We start from the raw sequence: 21,286 nt of genomic DNA, 5'->3' as shown, positions 1-21,286 counted from the left end.
TGAGCTTGAACGTGCCGTTTCGGCTACTTTTCTCGACCCGTAAACCCCCAAACTTGGTTTTTAAGAACCTTAGGACTTTTACCAACATGGTAATGCCCTCGGATAACTTTGCGCTCAACCGAAAAGCCCTGAATTCGACGTTGACGCTTTTAGTCCCTTAAGTACGGTTTTGGCCATAACTTTCTCATACGTTGACGAAACTTCATGAAATTTTTACCACATATTCTAGTGAGTATATTTTAGCTATACAAAGCTTCGGGTCTGCCAAAAGTTCACTCAGAGGTATAAATTAAACATGTTGACACTTTTGGCCCCTATAGTTTACGATACTTCACTTTTGGGCAATTTCCGCGTCGTATGATCCATGAACCATCCGTTAAATGTTATAAACATTATGTGGGGTTATCATAGAGCCTATTTATCCATTGTTGACACTTTGAACCCTTACGTTCCATAGTTTTCACTGTTTGTCACTTTTAGTCCCTCTAAAGTATGTTTTCACATAACGGAACCTTATGACACGTGTCAAGACATTATTGGACGAAATTTTTCGAGGTGTTACACTCCTTCTCTCAAATAAAACGACGACAGCCTCTCCTTTTCCCCTCTCGAAGATTTGCTCGGAATTCCACTTCATTCATTCATTCGATTAGTAATTCCGTATTTGTATTAGCTCTCAACTAATTAATCTTGCTGTGTGTGAATGTGATTATCAAGATCGTATCCATGTGCTTTAAAACAGTATTGATTAATGGATCTTATGCAAGGTAATCTGTTTGTGTGACTTGTTTCTTAAATTGATTTCGTGACACCCTCGGCCGAAAATACATCTGTTGATGCGTATGATTTTCGATAAAAGAGTAATTACGATTCTAGGTTGGTAACAATCGGCATGATTGCGGTCATAGGGGTGCTGGATATAAACTAGGAACTGCTCGTAGATTGTGTTGATTTTGACAAGAGTGTTGATCGATGAAACTGTTAGGGTGCAATGAATAATTCCCGACGAAGAACCCAAGTCGACGAACTTGATTCTTCGTCGACTGGTTAGTGACAAACCTCCGTGAATCTTCGCCGTACTCATCCGCGACGAAGATTAATACTTCGTCGACTGTTGTTTGACGAACCCTTGGGATACTTTGCCGAGAAGGCAACCGGGAACAACAGTGGATAGTTATGATGTTTATGATGATTTCTAGTCTTGTTATTGCATGCATGGTTATAACTGTTCTTGTGCGACTTATTTACCCAACTAGATGACTGTGCTTAATTAATATCATGTGGTAATTCGATGAACTATTAGTTGGTTTTGTGAATTGGGTGTTGGTTAATCTGAACTGAATATTATGTTGCTGATCTCGTGTGATGTTACAGTTTCTAGGAAAGCAAGATTAGAATGTTTGATGCATGGGATTCATGAGATGTAAAGTAAACAGGGACTAGGCTGTATGTTTTAAATCATAATGCACACTCTTAAAAGAATCGCATAGTGTTTGGGCCTTCGGGCTATGCTAAAAGTGTCATATTAGATTTCAAGTTAGATTAGGATATATGAATTAAATCTTGTGTTTTAAATGTATTGGTCTATGACTTCGTGCTAGGCTGAATCTGATCAGTAATGGGCCGCACAACTGACCACACACTTAGTCGTGCTTGAAACCAAGTGGGGCCACACTTTAAGTTGATTGATGTAATAAACTGCTAGGTGTTGTTAGTCGGTTATGTTTGTGATACGTAATGACTAGTGATTCGAATATTTATTGTGCAATATGTGAACTACACGTGGATGAACTTGTGATATGAATTTACGTGAACTGTTATGCCATACGTGCCATGAGATGACCAATCTGTGTTTACAACTGGTTATAATAAGTGAATTTTTGGTGCATGAGTCTGATTGATATCGGTAACTATGTTAGGATTGATTTGAGCGACTGAACACGTAACTAGTCTTACCGAGCAAACCAAAGGTGAGTTCATCTTTCTTGAGCATGCGTCCCGGTGGTTGGGACAGTCAGTGGGTATCCAGGGGAGGGATAAGTCTTTTGGGTAAAACGTGAATGTTGGATAATATACTCTTCCTATCACCTTTAAAGTCCCTCCGTGTTGTTTGGTTACCGGGAAGGTAACATGGTATTAGTTAGTAGCGCTACTTAGGTTTGGCAACCTCACCCCGTTCCTGGGAGGACGGGTGTTGAACTAATGACCTAGTCATGACCAATGCTTTGATAGGAGCATTGGAGAAAGGGCAAAATAATCAGAAGCCGTCTTGTATTGGGGTATTATCAACATTGTTTTCAACATTACATTCGGAATTAAATTCAATGGATTCACTAATCACTTGGTAACTAACGTTTTTCGTAAAACTATGAACTCACCAGCGTTGTCTGATACACTTGTTGCATGCTCGCAAGTACTTAGATATCTTGGGTTTGGGAACTTGCTGTCTGGAGTAGCTGGAGATGTCATGGGTCGACTAGAAGGTTTCATTGGATTGATTATTGATAGTATACATTGTTTTTTTTTAAAACAGTTTAACATTGGTTTACTATTTGCTTCCGCTGAACGTGTTGACTTTCATTTAAACTCGTTTATGGAATCTTTCATTAATAATTAAGGATTTATTTTGAAACTTGCACGTGTTCAATGTAATTAGTGGCTCGTTGTTGGTACGTCACATGCCTAACAGGGACATTCCTTAGGTGGTATTTTGGGGGTGTGACAATTATCTTTCAATAATCCGACCCTTTAGGATTGTATCCTTGCTGACTCAAACTACTGGGTTGAGGGTAACGTCGCCTTCAAAAGAGGGGCCTACTACAATAACTAAGATAATCTCTTAAAAAGTGCAAAAGTGAGGAAATAATCAAAGGTTACACTACACACGAGTCGGATCCAAGTGATTCATCTTGTCTATCTGTTTTTACTTTTATTTTATTTTCCAGCATTTTAGTTAGTTTTATTTTTCTAGTTTAAAAATCTTTTTCTAACTTTTGATTTGATTAGACGTTGGGGATAAATCGGTACTAAAAGCTCTTGTGTCCTTGGACGACCTCGGTATCTTACCAACACTATACTACGTCCACGATGGGTGCACTTGCCCATATGGTGTTTAGTTAGTAAATATCGTGTTTTATAAATTTAAAACTTTGCTAAAAAGTGTAAAAGAGCTTAAAATATACATTGAAAATATATAACACCACGCACGCATCAATAGCAACATTTAATACACTCGCACAATACAAGATTATGTAACGATGTTAGAACTTACTAATCAAGTAGAACAAAATAGAAAAACAAAAGAAGACTGATGTGGAAAATGAAAATGAAGATGATGCTAGACATGATAATGGAGTTGATATTGAACTATATTATTATTAGGGTTTATAAGTGGTAGCATACGGACCCACTTTAGGACTCTTAAGGTTTTCTTTAGTTTTGTATTAACCTTTTCTCATCCTACATAAAACTTTGAATGTTTTGGACCCATTCAAAGTAAAGTAATTGATTGTTACCCCTCCTGAATTTGCAAATATGCCAGAGAGAATAGTTACGTCTTTCTTTGAAAAGATATTATCAACTTCAAGTTTAGTAGGATAGTTAGTTGCTCTGATTATGTATTAGGCTTTGATATCATTTTCATATTCCCTATTGATTACAACCTAAAGGCAGCTGGTATGAGGATATCATAATTTTTAGCTAAAATAAAACTAGACTTTATTGAAGTTGCACACTAAAACCTTTGACTCCTCTGTGTTCCTCAACATGTTTGATCAAGCTAAGGATGTAAATTCCATTTTTGTCCTTTATTTCTCCATTCATATCACTCACTACAACCACTTTGCCACTAGTTTCATGAATAAGTTGAGTAACCAATGAACCAACATTTCCAAATCCCTGTATAACAAAGCGTTGTCCCAGGACCAGTGTTTTTAAACTCAGACCGGACCGGCCGGTCAAACTAGTTTATCCGGGAATCAACTTAGTTATTGGTGCGGTTTCTAGGTTTGGGCTGTTTTTGGCCAAACCAAGCATTTTCTTATCATGTTGGGTTCAACTGGGAACCTGTTGGATCGTTTGAACCAAATTTACATGATGGTTAAGTTGGTTTTCTATTTATAAAGGGATATAAGGGGGTAGTTTTGATTGTAGAGGTGACGCAAAAAACAATATAAAGATAAAATATGATAAAAGTGTGTGGGGTTTGTAAGGTTTTGAAAAATAAATCTACGTGAAAGGCATATCTCAAAATCATGACCTCATATATCAACACTAAGATGCGTACCGTCTACTCTAAATAGTCATATTTGTTAAATTTATGAGTTAAAGGATTTAAAAATGTTTCGTTACCATTAAAGTGTTCTATCACATTTTATTGGTCGTCTGTGCTTATGTTTTATTTTGTTTTAATTCCAGAAAACAATAATATTTATATGATAACATTAAATCTACCTAATATAACAATACAGATGATTTTAGATTTATACTTTTCTATTTCTATAACTATTTATATGTAAAAAATTTGACCCAAATAGTAAACAATATTTCTACAACTATTTATATGTAAAAAATTTGATCCAAATAGTAAACAAACTTTACGTATACTAATTATGACATAACCAGATTATTCAATCCGGTATAAATGGTCTGACTAGTGAACGAGTAAAGCGTCCGGTTTGATGTTCAACTCGGTCCAATCATGAAAACATTGCTCGCAAACTCTTTTCTTGATCATTAAGAAGGGCTTTTGTTCAAAGAGTACACCCCTTCTAGTGGCAAAATCTCTACCTAGTGATCCACCAAGATCAATAGGTTTCTCAATAACAACATGTAGGTATCCATGAAACTTGGAATATTCATCTAATATCCATGCCTAGGAATTGGTTACCATATGGTGTTGGAACATCTTTGTGAATTCCAATAAGATCATGTATTATATTTGTAAAAACTCTAGTAAGTATTTCTAGTTTAGATATGCTTAATTCCCATGGATTGCATCCGATTCTTCATTTTGCTCCGGAATATGGTCTATTTGCCACTGCAATTTTCCATGTCATCAGTTGTGATAAAACATTGACTTCAACTGGGTAACATCCAGATGGCATCTGATTCATCCTTTCATGAGTCCGCGAGCATTGTCGTGTTTGATCTTATAGCTGACATAAGACACCTAAGTAGTGGCGAATTTATGTTCAACGGTGGGTGGGCACGTGCCCACCTGTAACACCCCATCGGTGACCCGGTTAATTATGTAAAAATTGATACACTTACAGCGGAAGCAAACTGAACTTTCATTAAAACTTATAATTGTTTGAGTATGAAACATTATTTATTTAGAAGCTCTTAACAACTAAGAACTTCTTGATCTTCTAAGTTCCACAACTGTTAAGTAGTTTCTATGGCTTTCCTCATGGCTCACCTGAGATACGTATACTCAAAACGACGTCAGCTATATACTAGTGAGCTCATACTATACAATTATATAAAGACAGACCACAATTTACATTATATGCATACACAAGATGGGTCTGTGACCACATTATAGTTAGGTTGGGCTTTATTGAATCTTATAGGCCATATTTGACTTGTCACAAACCACCATACAAGGGACATACCGGTCCTCTAGCTATGCCCCCTTACGACCGTCACATAGGTATGAGCGTGTGTCGCTGGACCTTATAAGCACAAAGTGCCCATGGGTACAACAAATTATTACCCTTCCTAGAGTGACACACCCCATTAAGCATAATACGATCCCATATACCCCTATTGACACATGGATATTGTTGCAATCTCATTATTACAGTTATGAACACAACGAGTATACTATAACAGTTTTAAAAGACAAGTGTAATGACTCACCTAATTAACAGTTGCTTAACAGTCGCTAATACGATCAGGTAATGTCTCAAGGTCCTCACACAATTACATAATCATAGGTTAGGTAATGGTAAACCTAACTAGTGATTATCATAGTTGGATATTGGTTAACACTACCCTGTTTAAGCATGGTTGATCAGTCTATGCCTAAGTGAGGCTAGGCTATCCAATACCTGCCCTGACAATAACCGTAATACCTAAAATAATAGAGTAAATTACCATTTATTTTAGTCCCTGAGGTTTGACCAAAATTGCCACTTTAGTCCAAATAGTTTTTTTCTTGCCATTTTAGTCCAAATATTTTTGTTTTCTGCCATTTTAGTCCCTAACTTTTGTCATTTTTGCCATTTTCATCGACCACCGCCACCACCTCCCACCACCCACCCCATCACAACCTTCTATCATTGCCACCACCTGCTTGCACCGTCACCACCCACCCACCCACCCCGCCACCATCACCACCCACCATTTCCACCACCACCGGCCACTTTTCTGCCACCCTCGTCATAAACCAACACCACCGCCATCATCTTAAAACCAACAACCACCGCCATCATCTTCACTGTAAACCGGCACAACACCATCCCCATAACATCGCACCTGCAAAAAAAGAAAGAAAAATGTGGTTTGATCAAAATTCACCTAAGTTAACTAAATTTTTTGAATGGAGTTAGTGGGTTGGATGAAAATGGCAAAAAATGACAAAAGTAAGGGACTAAAATGACATAAAACAAAACTATTTGGACTAAAATGGCAAGAAAAAAGCTATTTGGACTAAAGTGGCAATTTTGATCAAACCTCAGGGACTAAAATGGCAATTTTGGTCATACCTTAACACTACTACTAATAATAATACTAATATTAACCATTAAAAATAAATAATAAATAACTAAGCATAAACTTAAACGAGAGCATACCTTAAAACTATTTACGACAAGTTGATGTAGAGTCTCCCTACTCGTGCTCCAAAAACGACTACTAACAACACCCAACAGAGTATTGTGAACTCGAGATTCTCTTATACTAAAGTGTTCCCGTTAAAAGAAACTGATATTTAAAAAGACGTACTGAGCATCCTATTTAAAAGAATGAGTGGACGGTGATTTTTGAAAGTTCATTGATGTGGGATGGAATTGTCCATGCACACTTACTTCCTTTACGAATTCTTGTATCTTATAATTATATTATTATAATTAATTCAGTTTATTCACTCGTTTATCTCTTATAACTTTTCTAATATGGTGTTTTAAAAAATTACAAATATACCGTGAAGACGAACTTATTTTTCTCTACATTTTGACCTAAGTTTTGTTAATAATGGAGTAAGGTCAAAAATAATTATTAATATTAAACGATCTCCTATAATAGCCAAGGCTCGTCAAGATAGTTCATATTTCAAAAAACCATTCTACTTGTTACTTAATTGTTCAACAATATATGAAATATAAATCACATATTTCACATGTTTATAACTAGTACACTAAGATTCGGGGTATTACATCCTCCTCTCCTTACAAAAATTTCGTCATCGAAATTTGTCATCACTTAAAAAGATGAAGGTACCTTTTTTCATTACGTTTTCTAATTCCCATGTAAAGTCGGGTCCATGGGATTTCCTTCTTGCCTAACTTTTTAATCTTCTTGTCTTCGATCTGTAGTGGTTCTTCGATGAAGTTAAGCTTTTCATCGACATGTACCTCTTCTAGTGGGATTTGTTGAGTCTCATCTACTAAACATCTCCTCAGGTTTGACACATGAAAGGTATAATGTATTCCTGCCAGCTGCTCGGGAAGTTTTAGCCGATAAGCTACTGGTCCTACTTTGGTTGTTACTTCAGACGACCTAATGTATCGGGGTTTCAGCTTTCCCTTCTTCCTAAACCGAATTACTCCCTTCAGAGGTGATACATTAAACATTACTTTATCCCCTATTTGGAACTCTAGGGGCTTATGCCTCTGATATGCATCTCTTTGTTGATTCTGACCGCTTTTCATCCTTTCTTTGATATGCTAAATCTTTTATGTGGTCTCCACAATGATTTCAGGTCCTGACAGTTGACTTTCACCTACTTTCGTCCAGCATATATGAATTCGACACTTTCTTCCCTATAAAGCTTCATAAGGTGCAACCTTAATGCTTGCGTGATAACTATTGTTGTAAGTGAATTCGATGAGTGGTAGAGGATTGTCCCAACTTCCACCAAAATCTATTACACATGCCCGTAGCATATCTTCTAATGTCTGGATAGTCAGCTCGCTTTGCCTATCTATCTGAGGATGATAGGCAATGCTTAGGTTAAGCTTGGTTCCCAGTTCATGTGGGAAACTTTGCAAAAACCTAGACGTAAAAAAAGGTTAATTTATCTTATTATAAGTTTTTTTATTTTTTATGAGTGATCTTTTTAAATAAGCCAGTTAATCCGGTCCGACCAATGATCCAATAAGGAGACTTATCAATGTGAAAACAATGTAATTTGGAGCTAGTCAAACAAACTATTTTAAGCTTATTTAGTGGTCTTTGTTAGCTCTAAAAATATACAATATATATATATATATATATATATATATTATATTTGTGTTGATTCATTTATCACTGATCATTTATTTTTTTCCGAATCATTTTTAGTCGACCCGCATTGTGCCTACCTTATAAAAAAAATATGTATCTGCCACTGCACCTAAGAGCCGTTATCTTTCAGTATTTTATAGTTAAACTTGATATCCCTTAATGGAATGAGCAAACCTTTTTCAAGTTTGGAGTCTGAAGAAACACGAAACTAATCCTAAGGATAATTAGTTTGGTTTATGTTTCTACCATAAGGGTTAATCTTCTTTGATTTCTTGAGCTCCTTAATGACTGATTATCCTGCAAAACAGAACACCGTTAGCTCGTTAAGAAGGGAATATGGGGTTTCCCTCTTAACCAGGCTCCGGCGTGAGAATAAGTAACTATCTCGAGGAAATTAAAGTGAGTAAAGAGTGAGAGTAGAGGGAATCAAATGAATTAACCTGTGAATGAAGTGTTCTATTTATAGCCGGAGTGTTGTAGAGGATGTGGGCTGATGGGCCTTGGGCCGAAAAACGACAATGGAATAGATATGCCCTTTGTCTCACTGGTGTCGACCGTTAATGCCTTCTAGACGTTTCTCGGTGCTGGCGCACGATGAGTGGAGCCACGTGTCACTGCTGTCGGTCTCTGCCACCAGCCAGTTAGTGGAGATCGTGGGGCAGGTGTCTCTGCCCCGTGATTGGTGCCACGTAGGCGTCCTTGAGTACTTTTTGTCTCCTGCTCGTCAGATGATCGTGGTGCACGATTGAACAGAGCCTGGAGGATGCGGATTGGCTCTTTTCATCTGACACTTGTACCCTTTGTACTCTAAGTCGTCTTTACGCCGCATCCCTGCGCGACTCTTGCTGCACATGGAACTGGCCTGCGCAAGGTATGGGCGCTTGGAGGATAGACTTCAGGATGCTAAGTTGTTGATTTGTCTCGTTTAGACCCCGCGCGGCGTTGGTGAGTGTTGCCCTACCAGGGCGAGGTTGAGATCGAGAATGTAATTGATTAAGGAGTATGGTCCGCCGCGCGGCTCGGAGGAAGATTTGCGCGGGTTTTTGGGAATATACCCCTTCAAGTCCCCCAGTCCAGTGCTGCACCATGCGCAAAGTAAATGGTTGGAGCTCGGGACTTAGAAAAAAGAAGTTAAATGCTCTGATGGTGCTTGCTTGACCGTGGTTGATGGCACGCGTGTAATTGCTTGGATTACTACGGCTCGGCTACCAGGCTTGTTCTTTTGACACACCGCCTTTGGTTTTGAAACGCGCAAGGTTGTTTGATGAATTGCAGATGGTGCACGGCCCTAGTATCTTCTGTATGAAGTTTGTATTAATTGTAGGCGGGAGAATTCTCGAAATTTGAATTCTGTTGGGTTGGTGCCAATTATTGCACTGTTGCTAGAAACTTTGGTTAAGTTAGCACAAATAAACGTAAGTGTGGCTCTTGTGTGAATGTAATTGTTCGGTCTCGCGCTATGTTCGCGGAGAACCTTGGAGGTGTAACTCTATAGCTCGTAATTTTCTGAAGTGTTTTCGTGCTAATCAAAAGTTTAACATGCATTTGTAACGTAGAAGTCATCATGCTAGGAGAAAACATAAGGCATATGCTTCCATTCATTTAAGAAACAGGCGCTTAGGCCGACATACATTGCAGACTCGTAGAGCGTTTAGCCAACATAGAAATTAGAAAAGGCTCGTGGCCAAAGTAAAGGCGCGGGGCCAAGGGTAGCTACATATAGCACTTGCGCAATTGTTGCGCATTCCATGTGCGTGGGATGATGTGTCCATCCAGAGTGCGTAACTTGTATGCCCCTTTGCCTAGTACTTCGTGTACTAAGTATGGGCCTTCCCATTTGGGTGCTAGTTTCCCTGGGCGTTCGGCGTTTGAAGCTTCATTGTCTCTGAAGACATATTCTCCTGGAGTGAAGGTACAAATGCGGACTCTCGCATTATAGTACCTTTCCAGCTGTGTTTTGTACTTTGCTTCTTTAATCTGCGCAATTTCGCGCCTCTCTTCTAGTAAATCGAGGTCGAGACGACGCTCTGCTTCGTTATCAATCGTGTTGACCGCCGTCAAGCGTGGTGAGGGGAGTCCAACTTCAGCTGGGATAACTGCCTCTGAGCCGTATACTAGGCTAAAAGGAGTTTCGCCAGTGCTTGTCTTCGGCATGGTTCGGTGAGCCCATAGGATGCTTGGTAGCTCATCGACCCATCCTCTTCTCTTTGTGCCCAGACGGGCTTTTATCTCGTCAACGATACTTTTGTTGACACTTTCTACCTAACCGTTGCCTTGAGGATGCGCAACGGAGGAGAAAGTGTGCTCTATCTTCATTTCCTTCAGCCACTTTTAAAGATCCCCTGAAGCAAAATTGGTGCCATTGTCTGTGACAATTTTGAGTGGGAGACCAAATCTACAAATGATGTGTTCCCAAATAAACTTGCGCACGATCATTGCAGTGGTTGACGCGAGAGCTTTGGCCTCCACCCACTTAGTAAAATAGTCAATGGCCACGATTATGAATTTTACAGCTCCAGGAGCATCGGGGAAAGGTCCCACCATATCGATTCCCCGCTGCTGGAAAGGCCAAGCAGTGGATACAGGGATAAGATCATTCTTCGGGTGTAGGGTCTTCGGGGAGTGTCTCTGACATGAGTCACATTTGCGCAACTCCCTTAGGGCATCGACATGCATCCCTGGCCAGTAGTAACCAGCATTCATAATTTTTGCGACAACCATGCGCGGTCCTGCATAGATGCCACAGATCCCTTCATGGATCTCTCTGATCAAATAATTTGCGTCTTGGGGGTCTACACAGCGCAACAGGGGCCCTAAATAGGATTTTCGGTACAAGATACCATTATTCATTTCATAGTGCAAGGCCTTGTTTTGAATCTTCCTCGCCTCCGCTTTGCTTTCCGGGAGTATCCCGTCTTGTAGATATTGAATTATAGGGGTCATCCAGGATGGCTGCCCTACTTCTATCACATTTACTTGGCATAGCAGGACTGATGGATTCTTGAGTACTTCAATCCTTACATCTTTGGCTAGATGTTGAAAGGAGGTTGAAGCGAGCTTGCTCAAAGCGTCTGCTGGTTTGTTTTCAGAGCGATTGATGTGAACCACCTTGTATGTCTTGAAGCGTTGAAGTAACTCTTTCGCTTGTTCTAAATATAGGGCCATGACCTCGCCCTTTGCATCGTAAACTCCATTGATTTGACTAGCAATCAGAAGTGAATCGACATGTGCTTGTATATTTTGAGCTCCCATCTTTATGGCGAGGCGCAGGCCTGCCAGAAATCCCTCATATTCTTCCTCATTGTTGGTGTTTTTGAAGTCCAACTTGATGGCGTATGTAAATTCATGCTTCTCGGGGCTCACGAGGCGCAATCCTGCTCCTGCACCGTCCTCATTTGATGCCCCATCAGTGTACAACAACCATACTCCGTCAGATGTATCTTTCGTGGGAGTCTCAACGATCTCACAATGATTGATCTTCCACTGGAACTTCAGTGACGAAGTCTGCAAGGACTTGCCCCTTGATAGCTGGGCGCGACCTGTACAAGATGTTGTGGCCCCCCAACTCTATCGCCCATTTTGCTAATCGCCCAGACGTCTCTGGTTTTTGCATTATTGTGCCGATGTGAAAGTTGGTAAGTACTGTGATTACGTGCCCTGTAAAGTACCTGCGCAGCCTTCTAGAAGCGTGAAGCAGTGCTAGAACCAACTTCTCCATTGTTGAATACCTTGTTTCTGGGTCGGTAAGCACCCTAATGACATAATAAATTGGAGTTTATACCCCGTTTCTTTTTACCATGAGTACCGACCCTACTGCCTTATCCGAAGAAGACAAGTATAGTATGAGTGGTTCCTTTTCGTACGACGCGGTCAGTGTAGGGAGTTTGATCAAGCATTCTTTCATCTGCTGGAACGCCGCTTCTGCCTCTGGCGTCCACTTGAACTCTTATTTCTTTACGCAATTGCGAAAGGTGCTGATAAAAGGGTAGGACTTTGCGGCGTGATTTGATAGGAATCGGTTAAGCGCGGCTAAGCGGCCGGCTAATCGCTGCATCTCCTTGATTGTTTTTAGCGATGGCATTCGCTCTATTACTTGAACCTTCTCTGGGTTTACTTTGAAGCCGCCATTTGTGACTATGAAGCCTAAAAACTTCCCTTCTTCCATACCAAAGGAACATTTGGTAGGATTCAATTTCTTGTTCACATTTCTCAACGAGTTGAACGTTTTCTCAACATCCTTCAGCATTTGGTCCTCTTCTGGACTCTTGATCACCAGATCATCGATGTAAACCTCGATGTGTTTCCCAATATCCTCAGCGAAGATTTTATCCATCAGGCGCTGGTACGTAGCGCCAGCGTTTTTTAGGCCGAACGGCATCTTTGTGTAACAGAAGATGCCGAGGTCGGTTCGAAAAGCTGTTTTGTCTTCGTCTTCGAGCTTCATTTGGACCTGGTGGTACCCCATGTAGCAGTCTAGAAAACACTTCCATCTGTATGGTGCGAGAGAGTCTATCTTTTTGTCGATCTCAGGCAGAGAGTAGCAGTCCTTAGGACATGCCTTGTTGAGATCGGTATAATCGACGCACATTCTCCATCCCCCATTTAACTTCTCTACCATTACCGGGTTTTCCACCCAACTTTGATAGCGCACCTCTCGAAGAATTCCTGCTTTTAGGAGCTCACAAACTTGCTCGTTCATTGCTTTTGTCTTATCCGCTCCTAGACTTCGCTTTCTTTGTACCTTTGGTTCAACGGATGGATAAGCATTTAAACAGTGTTCCGTAACATCGCGCGGGACGCCGGTCATGTCTGCTGAAGTCCAAGCGAAAATATCCTTGTTTCTAAACAAGAACTGCTTTAGGTGCGTTCTGATGTTTGGCGAGACGGCGTGGCCTATCGTCACCGTTTGTTCGGGGTATTTGCGGTTTAGAACCCACTTTTCTAGCTCTGTTGTGGAAACTTTCGGCGCCATGGTTGGACGCATATCGTCCGTTGACATTATTTCCTTCCTTGCATAGATAATTGCCACCCCAGTTTCGGTTGGAAAACCAATTGCTGAGTGAGGGGTGGAAGTTACCATGTTGAGCTCTCCTTGGGTCTCTCTCCCAATCAAAACATCGTGCCTTGATTTCACAGGCATTACCATGAAGTTTACCATCGCTATTCTTGAATGTTTCCCATCAGAAAGCGTGAGAGGGAAGCTAATCTGGCCTAGTGGGAAGATCATTTCATTGCAGAATCCTGACAAAGGATAATCAACTGGCTTGAGTCTTGCTTTATCTTCATCTTCAAACTGATTGAAACATTGCTCATAAATGATGTCCGCTGTACTCCCTGGGTCAATGAATACGTACTCTGTTTCGTAGTGGCCGATAATGCCAGTAATGACGACCGGGCGCGTTGCGCGTGGCCCCCCGCGCACTACCGGGAAGATGACCTGTTGCTCTTGCCATGTTGGGTCGAGAGGTCGCTTGCCTTTATCTCGCGCGCTATATCTTGGTCCATTAACCATGTGTATTTCCGAGGATGGTTCTGCCGTTAGAATTGCTTGACGTGCGCTCAAAGATTGATACGCCGCATTGGTGGTGGTAATCTGCTTGGCGTACCACGAGGCTGGAGTGTCACCCTCGGGTAGCCCTAGTAGCGCTGCCATGTTTTGGGGTGGAGCTGGATTTGAAGGTCCAGCACCCCTGTCTCCTAGGGTTGTCGACTGGATAATGCGAGTGAGACTCGCGCGAGGTCCCCCAGTGTTGGTGACTTCGATTTCACCAATTTCTTCGATCTGTTGGGCTTGGACATTCTGATTGTCCTCCCCCACTGCCGCATGTGCATTTGCTCCGAATCCAAAATCAGGAACGATTCCTTGACCAGCCATGGTCGGAGGAAAAATAATGAAAGCTCAAAGAAAAGAAGATGAAAGTGGTTTGTAGAAAAAACCGGTGGGCGCCAATGAAGAAACACGGAACTAATCCTAAGGATAATTAGTTTGATTTATGTTTCTACCATAAGGGTTAATCTTCTTTGATTTCTTGAGCTCCTTAATGACTGATTATCCTGCAAAACAGAACACTGTTAGCTCGTTAAGAGGGGAATATGGGGTTTCCCGCTTAACCAGACTCCGGCGTGAGAATAAGTAACTATCTCGAGGAAATTAAAGTGAGTAAAGAGTGAGAGTAGAGGGAATCGAATGAATTAACCTGTGAATGAAGTGTTCTATTTATATCCAGAGTGTTGTAGAGGATGTGGGCTGATGGGCCTTGGGCCGAAAGACGACAATGGAATGGATATGCCCTTTGTCTCACTGGTGTTGACCGTTAATGCCTTCTAGACGTTTCTCGGTGCTGGCGCACCATGAGTGAAGCCACGTGTCACTGTTGTCGGTCTCTGCCACCAGCCAGTTAGTGGAGATCGTGGGGCAGGTGTCTCTACCCTGTGAGTGGTGCCACGTAGGCGTCCTTGAGTACTTTTTGTCTCCTGCTCGTCAGATGATCGGGGTGCACGATTGAACAGAGCCTGGAGGAGGCGGATTGGCACTTTTCATCTGACACTTGTACCCTTTGTACTCTAAGTCGTCTTTACGCCGCATCCCTGCACGGCTCTTGCTGCACATGGAACTGGCCTGCGCAAGGTGTGACAACCCTCACCAAACCAGGTATCCGTACGAATTAATTAGTATTTAATTACTGCTCAATTACTGTGCTTGCTTACAGTGGTAAATAAACTTCTACATGATTTCTGAAATATATATATAACCATGTCTCATACTCTATTTGTTGTACTTTATTATTTACATGCAGAACTTTAGTGACAACCTTGATGCACAAAAGCACAGTAGCACAATGAACGGATAACCCATTTAACACGCTGATATAGCCAGCACCAGGCGGACACTGCCTCTAAGGCCTGTATGAGCCAGAGATAGTTTCCTACACTAGTAGTGAGTGTAGGGATAAGAGGGTTGTAGAACTGCGTCACTAGGAGATAAATACAGTGACCGGATGTGCCTAAAACGTACCCTAAGTACAAAATTCAGCACTTTAATTAAAAATTCAGCATTTAGCTAACTAATAAAGTGCCAAAACATGAGAAAAATATTACTAGACACTTTCCAAAGTGTCGGGAATAAGTTGTGTCACTAAAAAATAATATTTGCGACACTTTAAAGCTTTGTTAAGCACTTTAACGGATCACTATCCAACCGAACAACCGGACTATACTCGGAGCATAAAAATATTGCCATCAACATTGTTTTTCTTTTTCTGAGCCAGTTAGGGTCCCCGAATACCCTAACACCCGCTACAATGCATAACATACTAGTAAATGGTTTAATCTCCTAAATATCTAACTAATACTTACCTTTTAGTTGAAATCTAACCATAAGACCCCCCCCCCCCCCAAACCGAATTTGGTCACCATATGTGACCCCCATGTCCTTTACTTGATTATTTAAATCTTGCTTGTCTAATATCAAGGGAACATGAGAACCATTGGTTAAACATGAAGGTTTTGTCTATAAGAACAATCATTTGCACACCATAACTTTCACCACACTTATCAACAACACTCCACACTCTCCCTCTCTTTGAACTTTCGGCCGTGAGCACCCACATCCATCCATCCATCCATCATCCTTTCGATTTCATTCAACCCATTCCATACAACTACAAGTGCTAAGGATTTCGTATAAGGAAGCTTGGTGCACTCGGATTGTGAAGGACCTCGCTACATTGCTTTTATCCACCCGATCTTCGACTCGTTTCTTCCCTAGCCTCGAGCTAGTAGTAAGTGACTCTAAACGCCTTCTTGATCTATTCTAAAGTGGTTAAAATGAACTTTGTCGGTTAAAATTCATGAACTTACAAGATGAGACACTAAAAGTTTACTAAGATGTTAAACATGTTGGATAAAAGCTATGAAGTTGTGTAAAACTTGTGAGACTTGTTTTGTTGTGATTATTTAGTGCCGATCTATGTTAGTAGTAGCTCGGATCATCATCTAACCCGGATTAGTCATGTTTATAAATCATGACTTAGAGTATGTCAAAGTATGAAAAGGGTTAAATGATGAAACACTACTACGCCTTAAACATGAACTTGTGTAAAAACAATTTTTCTTATGAAATAGTGTTCAAAACTAGTAGATCTACGGATCTACAAATGGTATTTTCAAGGGACCAAGTGTCAAAAGAAAACATATTTTCTAAAACCGGGTTCTACATAAACAAAAGTGATTTTTGTAAGCACACAAGTGTGTAAACACTTGTGTAACACAAGTCTTGACAAAAGAACTATTTTTGTAAATGTTGACAAGAAGTTGTAGAGATGTAACTTCTTTAAAAACGGGACTTTCAAGAAAACCGGATTGATTTATACAAAGATCCACTAAAAATAATGGAAAGATACCACATATTTTGGATAAACCACAAGTTCATGTATTTTTGCGATTTATATATATTTTGACTAGTTTAATGTTGAAATATTGTTTGTTAATGTTGGGAACATTGTTGGTTTGAATTTTAAAAGAAAATGATACGCTTGAAAGCGTGGCCACCTCCAGTTACAGGGGAAACTCTGGCGAAATTTTTCCAAAAGTCTAACACTTGGAAATATTTTTATCACAAGTGTAATAAATATATTTTTCTAACTTGTTTTCAAAAAATATAAATTTCGCCACGATTTTTATTACAAAATTTCTAAGTGTCGGAGGTGGGATTTTCACAAAATAAAACTTGATATATATATATTTTTCTTATAACAACACTTGTGAGATTTTATGATTATTTTGTGAACTACGTAAATACTATTTTTAGGGTAAAAATAATATTACCAAATATTAACGACTCCAAAATAATACGAACGCCTTCACCATAAATAATAAGTTACAACGGTATTATTAATACCACCCGAACCTTACAACGTAACTTACGTGTTTTTTGGAAAATACTAGTGAATGCGTATTTTGACAAAGGTATTATTTTTGGGAAAATTATATGGAATAAAATATAATATTTTTGGGAAAAATATTTATGTTTTGGAAGTAAAGTATTTTTGATAAATGAAATAAAATATATTTTATTAAGTGAGACTTAATAATATATTCCGAAGATACAGAAGCGCACGGGTATTTAAGCCCCCATCCTTGGGAAGGAAAATATTTACTAAATATTTACAAAGTGTAAACACGAAATAGTTGCCTAACTATTTCTCAAAGACATTAAACCATAAGCTAAAGCACGGCCATCCGTCTAATAGAAATTAGTACGTGTAGGTCGTCACTCAGCAGATTGGCCAGGAGATTTTCCTTGATTAGAGACGCACCACTGTGAGTTCATGTCCCCCTTTTCTCTTAACTGTTTTCAGTTTTCTAAACTGCGGGGGTGAAATACATGTTACTATGATTGCAAGTACTTTTTACATGGTATGGTTAGCGTAAGGAGGGTTGTTATTTAGATCATGTGAGTGGGTAGGCGGAAACTTGAGGCCATTAATCCTCATTGTAGGACCGAGGGACAGTAGCGGTAGATCTATCTGGGTGTAGCGAGCCCTGCCCCAGGCCCAGCGTAACGGACCTCGGGGTGACTTTGTACCCAACGCAAAATATGCTAGGTTTGAGTCTTCCTACTTGCACTTCACACATATCAATGGCCTTGCAAACCATTGGTGATCTCTTTTTCCTTATTTGCTACATACCAGGATTTTATACTTACAAAGGTTTTACTTACTCACTACACATGAACTTGCTCAACAATTTTTGTTGATTTTTCCAACTTACATGTATTTAAGGTAATTAAGGATCTGGCATGGTATGCTACGTTTTCACGCTGCATAAGAAAAATAAGGTCATCCAAGTTTAGGGGTCGTGGCTCTTGCATGGACGAGTCACAGTTCTTAAACTACGTCTGCTTTATGTTTGTGGTTATAAATTCTAAACAATGTTTTTATGTTATTAGGTTGTATTCTCCGTTGCATGTGTCAACACTTTAGAACAATGTTGTGGTACTTTTGTTTTAAAACTTAAATCAATGGATGATCTTGAATGGTTTTATTTTCATATAGCTTTGTTATGATTAAGCTATGGTATTAAGAAGTCACACCAAATTAACCACACATGTAATGATCTGATTAACTCACCAAAACACATGTCAAGATCCAATTCAAACCCAAAAACTATAAATAGGCCATGAAACCATTCCATTCATTGCTCTTCTCCTTCCATTCTTCTCATCCTCTCAAATCTAGAGCCTTAGGAGCTGAAGTGGAACCAAATTTTAGTAGAAAAGATAGCATGGACCATTTGTAAGTGCCTTAGCCCACTCACTAGTTCAGAATTATGTTCTATCAACCGAAAAGTCTAATATCATAACTTAGCTTTGACTTTCGGTTTATACTCTCATGGTCCAGCCACTGATCTAATTGAAAGTGGGTATAAGACCATAGTTAGGTAGGTGATTAACCCCTGAAAGGGCACCTCCTAATTCCTTCGTTTGCTTAGTTAATTGTCGGGTCAAACCGTTTAGGTAAAAAGTCAAACTTGGCAGATTTGTGGGTTTTAATTAAAACCATGGATGCAGATGTTATAAATTATATTTTTACACTCTAATAACTTATAAATGATTAATAGAACATGTCTAAGCTGGTCCAACTCGACAATTCTAAGATTAAGGTCGGTTCACAACCGAAGGTCGCAAAAGCTTGACTTTGCTTTGACTTTTCAGTTCTGACCCGATTAAGCTTGATTCTTCCATGATTTAAGCTTCCATTAGGACCATATTATTCAGTAGTATAACCCTCTGGAGTTATATTGCATGGTTCCTTGTGGTTTGAATTATACGCTAGTTTCCGTTAATATGCTTATAAACGCTCATTTTGCCCTTTTGACGTAAGAGTGAGATTTTTAGAAATGTGAGAGGACAAAAACCTTTGTTACTGATATATAAGCTTGTCCCGAAAATTTGACCTCAGTTCTTGGTCCCAAATAGGAGTTATGCTCGATATCGTAATTAGAAGCTTTTAACTAAGTAAATTGCGATATCTTGCATAAAGCATGTTTAAACTTGGTTTTTGACCCGAAACTCATTACCTACTGTTAAGATATTATTTATAGGGATTGTTGGAGTTATTGATCAGATTATAAACTGATCATATCATAGAGTTCTCGTATTATTCGGTAAATGACGATAATACCCTTTTCATGCATAAAATGAGATTTACAAATGATTTGAATGCCAAACCTTTTCCTACTGATTTCATATATTAAATAAATTATTTTAAGCATTCAAAAGTGATCAAAATCTCAGATTTCCATAAAACCCCTTAATTATCGTCAATTAGCGATTTTTACGCTATTTAGATGCATAGTATGTTTTTAAACCATAATTAACACCTAAGACTTGTTACCTACTGAATTCTTAAACAAATTTTAATATTATTACAGCAGGTATAAGTCGAGAACTCAGACTTCCAAAAATGCCCGTAAAAGCATATGTGAAATGACCAAAATGCCCTTTCGGGACATAGTTTGGCCATAAATGGTAAACCTCACATATGTATGATATCTTACTGATGTAATGAGATAAAATAAATATTTTTACTGATTAGAAAGGACCAGAACTTTGGTTTGTTATAAAATCTCTTTTATAAGTATTAAAATTACCAAAATGCCCCTACGGGACTTATAATGGTTTTAAATACTTTTTGGGCATATATGTTGACATCCTACTGATGTATTAACATATTCTAAGCATAATAACATATGGAACTTGTATATGATTCATTTGGTTACCCGTTACGCATTTTACGCGTTCGGATCGGTTTATGTAACTAGTTTACGTATGTTTGCCGAAACGGGTTTAACCTTATTGTTTTTGTCTCGAAATCCGGAATGTGTTTAGTATACCCATATTATACAAGTATCCAAACTTGTTGGGTCTAAATAACATTCTATTCCGGTCATCGCTTAATCTAGCGCGTCGTACCGCTTTAGATACTTCAAGCTAGCCGGTCTAAGTCTATGACTTAAATAAAGACCATTAGCATTCTGAATTTGGTTATATATTACCATCACTCCATACTAGAGCCACCCGGTAAAAGCTACCTGCATTTAGATAGATTGGATACGACTGAGTTATTTTGCTGTGAATCAAGTATTAGCTCAGGTAAATACTTTTAACTTATTTTCCCTATACGGGCTTGGGATACGGTATATTAATACCGCTTGGTCGGGTATGGGATTATTATGTCGGATTGTGATTTAATAAATCCGCATAACCCGTTTTAATCTGTATTGTTTGATAACATAAACATTTGGGGGTTAACGACCGTGTCCTGGATATCCTTGACCCATGTAAGTTATTAATGGCCACAACCTATGCACGGGGTGTAGGCATGCACCCGACAGATGCAAATGCTAAATATTAATTTACCCACAAGTTGGGGATAACTCCTTTGTGGGTTATATAAGTGGTGAGTCAGTTAATCATGTCCGGTTTACAAACCGGCCCCTCATGTATGACAAGCATGTAAAACTGTATACAAGATTTTAATAAGATTGTCCCAAGTTATAAAAGGTTTTGTGCCTTGTGCACTTAAAACAATTTTTGTAAACTCTTTTCAAATGAGTCGGTTAAATTGTATTTACCAGTGAAAACTGACGTATTTTCAAAAGGCTAAGTGGCAGGTACTACACGTAATAGGCTGGGAGTTGCTCGGTGTCGAAAAGAGGATCTTGCAAATCCTTAAAGATGCCATAAAGTCTGCTAAGATTCATTTTTATTCTTTCCGTAATGATCCTCCTGTGGATTTGATATTACAAATTCGTCTTTAATAAATACTTTGATATT

General features: G+C 39.3%; 1 protein-coding gene and 1 pseudogene across 1 annotated transcript; both read right to left on the bottom strand.

The window, feature by feature from the left end:
- Positions 1-3,432: 3,432 nt before the first annotated feature.
- LOC110927113 lies at positions 3,433-10,602 on the bottom strand (annotated as a pseudogene).
- Positions 10,603-10,779: 177 nt separating this feature from the next.
- LOC110927103 (protein NYNRIN-like) lies at positions 10,780-12,166 on the bottom strand. Its single transcript, XM_022170709.1, has 2 exons — positions 12,101-12,166; positions 10,780-12,015 (listed from the first exon to the last, which is right to left on the bottom strand). The coding sequence occupies exons 1-2, from the start codon at positions 12,164-12,166 to the stop codon at positions 10,780-10,782; spliced, it is 1,302 nt and encodes a 433-aa protein (XP_022026401.1).
- Between the last annotated feature and the right edge of the window lie 9,120 nt (positions 12,167-21,286).

This window comes from Helianthus annuus, chromosome 1 (genome assembly GCF_002127325.2).
Source record: "Helianthus annuus cultivar XRQ/B chromosome 1, HanXRQr2.0-SUNRISE, whole genome shotgun sequence".
NCBI classification, from domain to species: domain Eukaryota; kingdom Viridiplantae; phylum Streptophyta; class Magnoliopsida; order Asterales; family Asteraceae; genus Helianthus; species Helianthus annuus.
This window is presented reverse-complemented; position numbering and strand designations above follow the sequence as displayed.

What these genes read in the sequence shown, in the direction of transcription:
- LOC110927103 (XM_022170709.1), bottom strand. Translation starts at nt 12,166, where the DNA reads ATGGAGAAGTTGGTTCTAGCACTGCTTCACGCTTCTAGAAGGCTGCGC. An exon ending in GCAGGTACTTTACAGGGCAC is followed by an intron (nt 12,016 to 12,100) that starts GTAATCACAGTA and finishes AATGGGCGATAG; the next exon opens with AGTTGGGGGGCCACAACATC.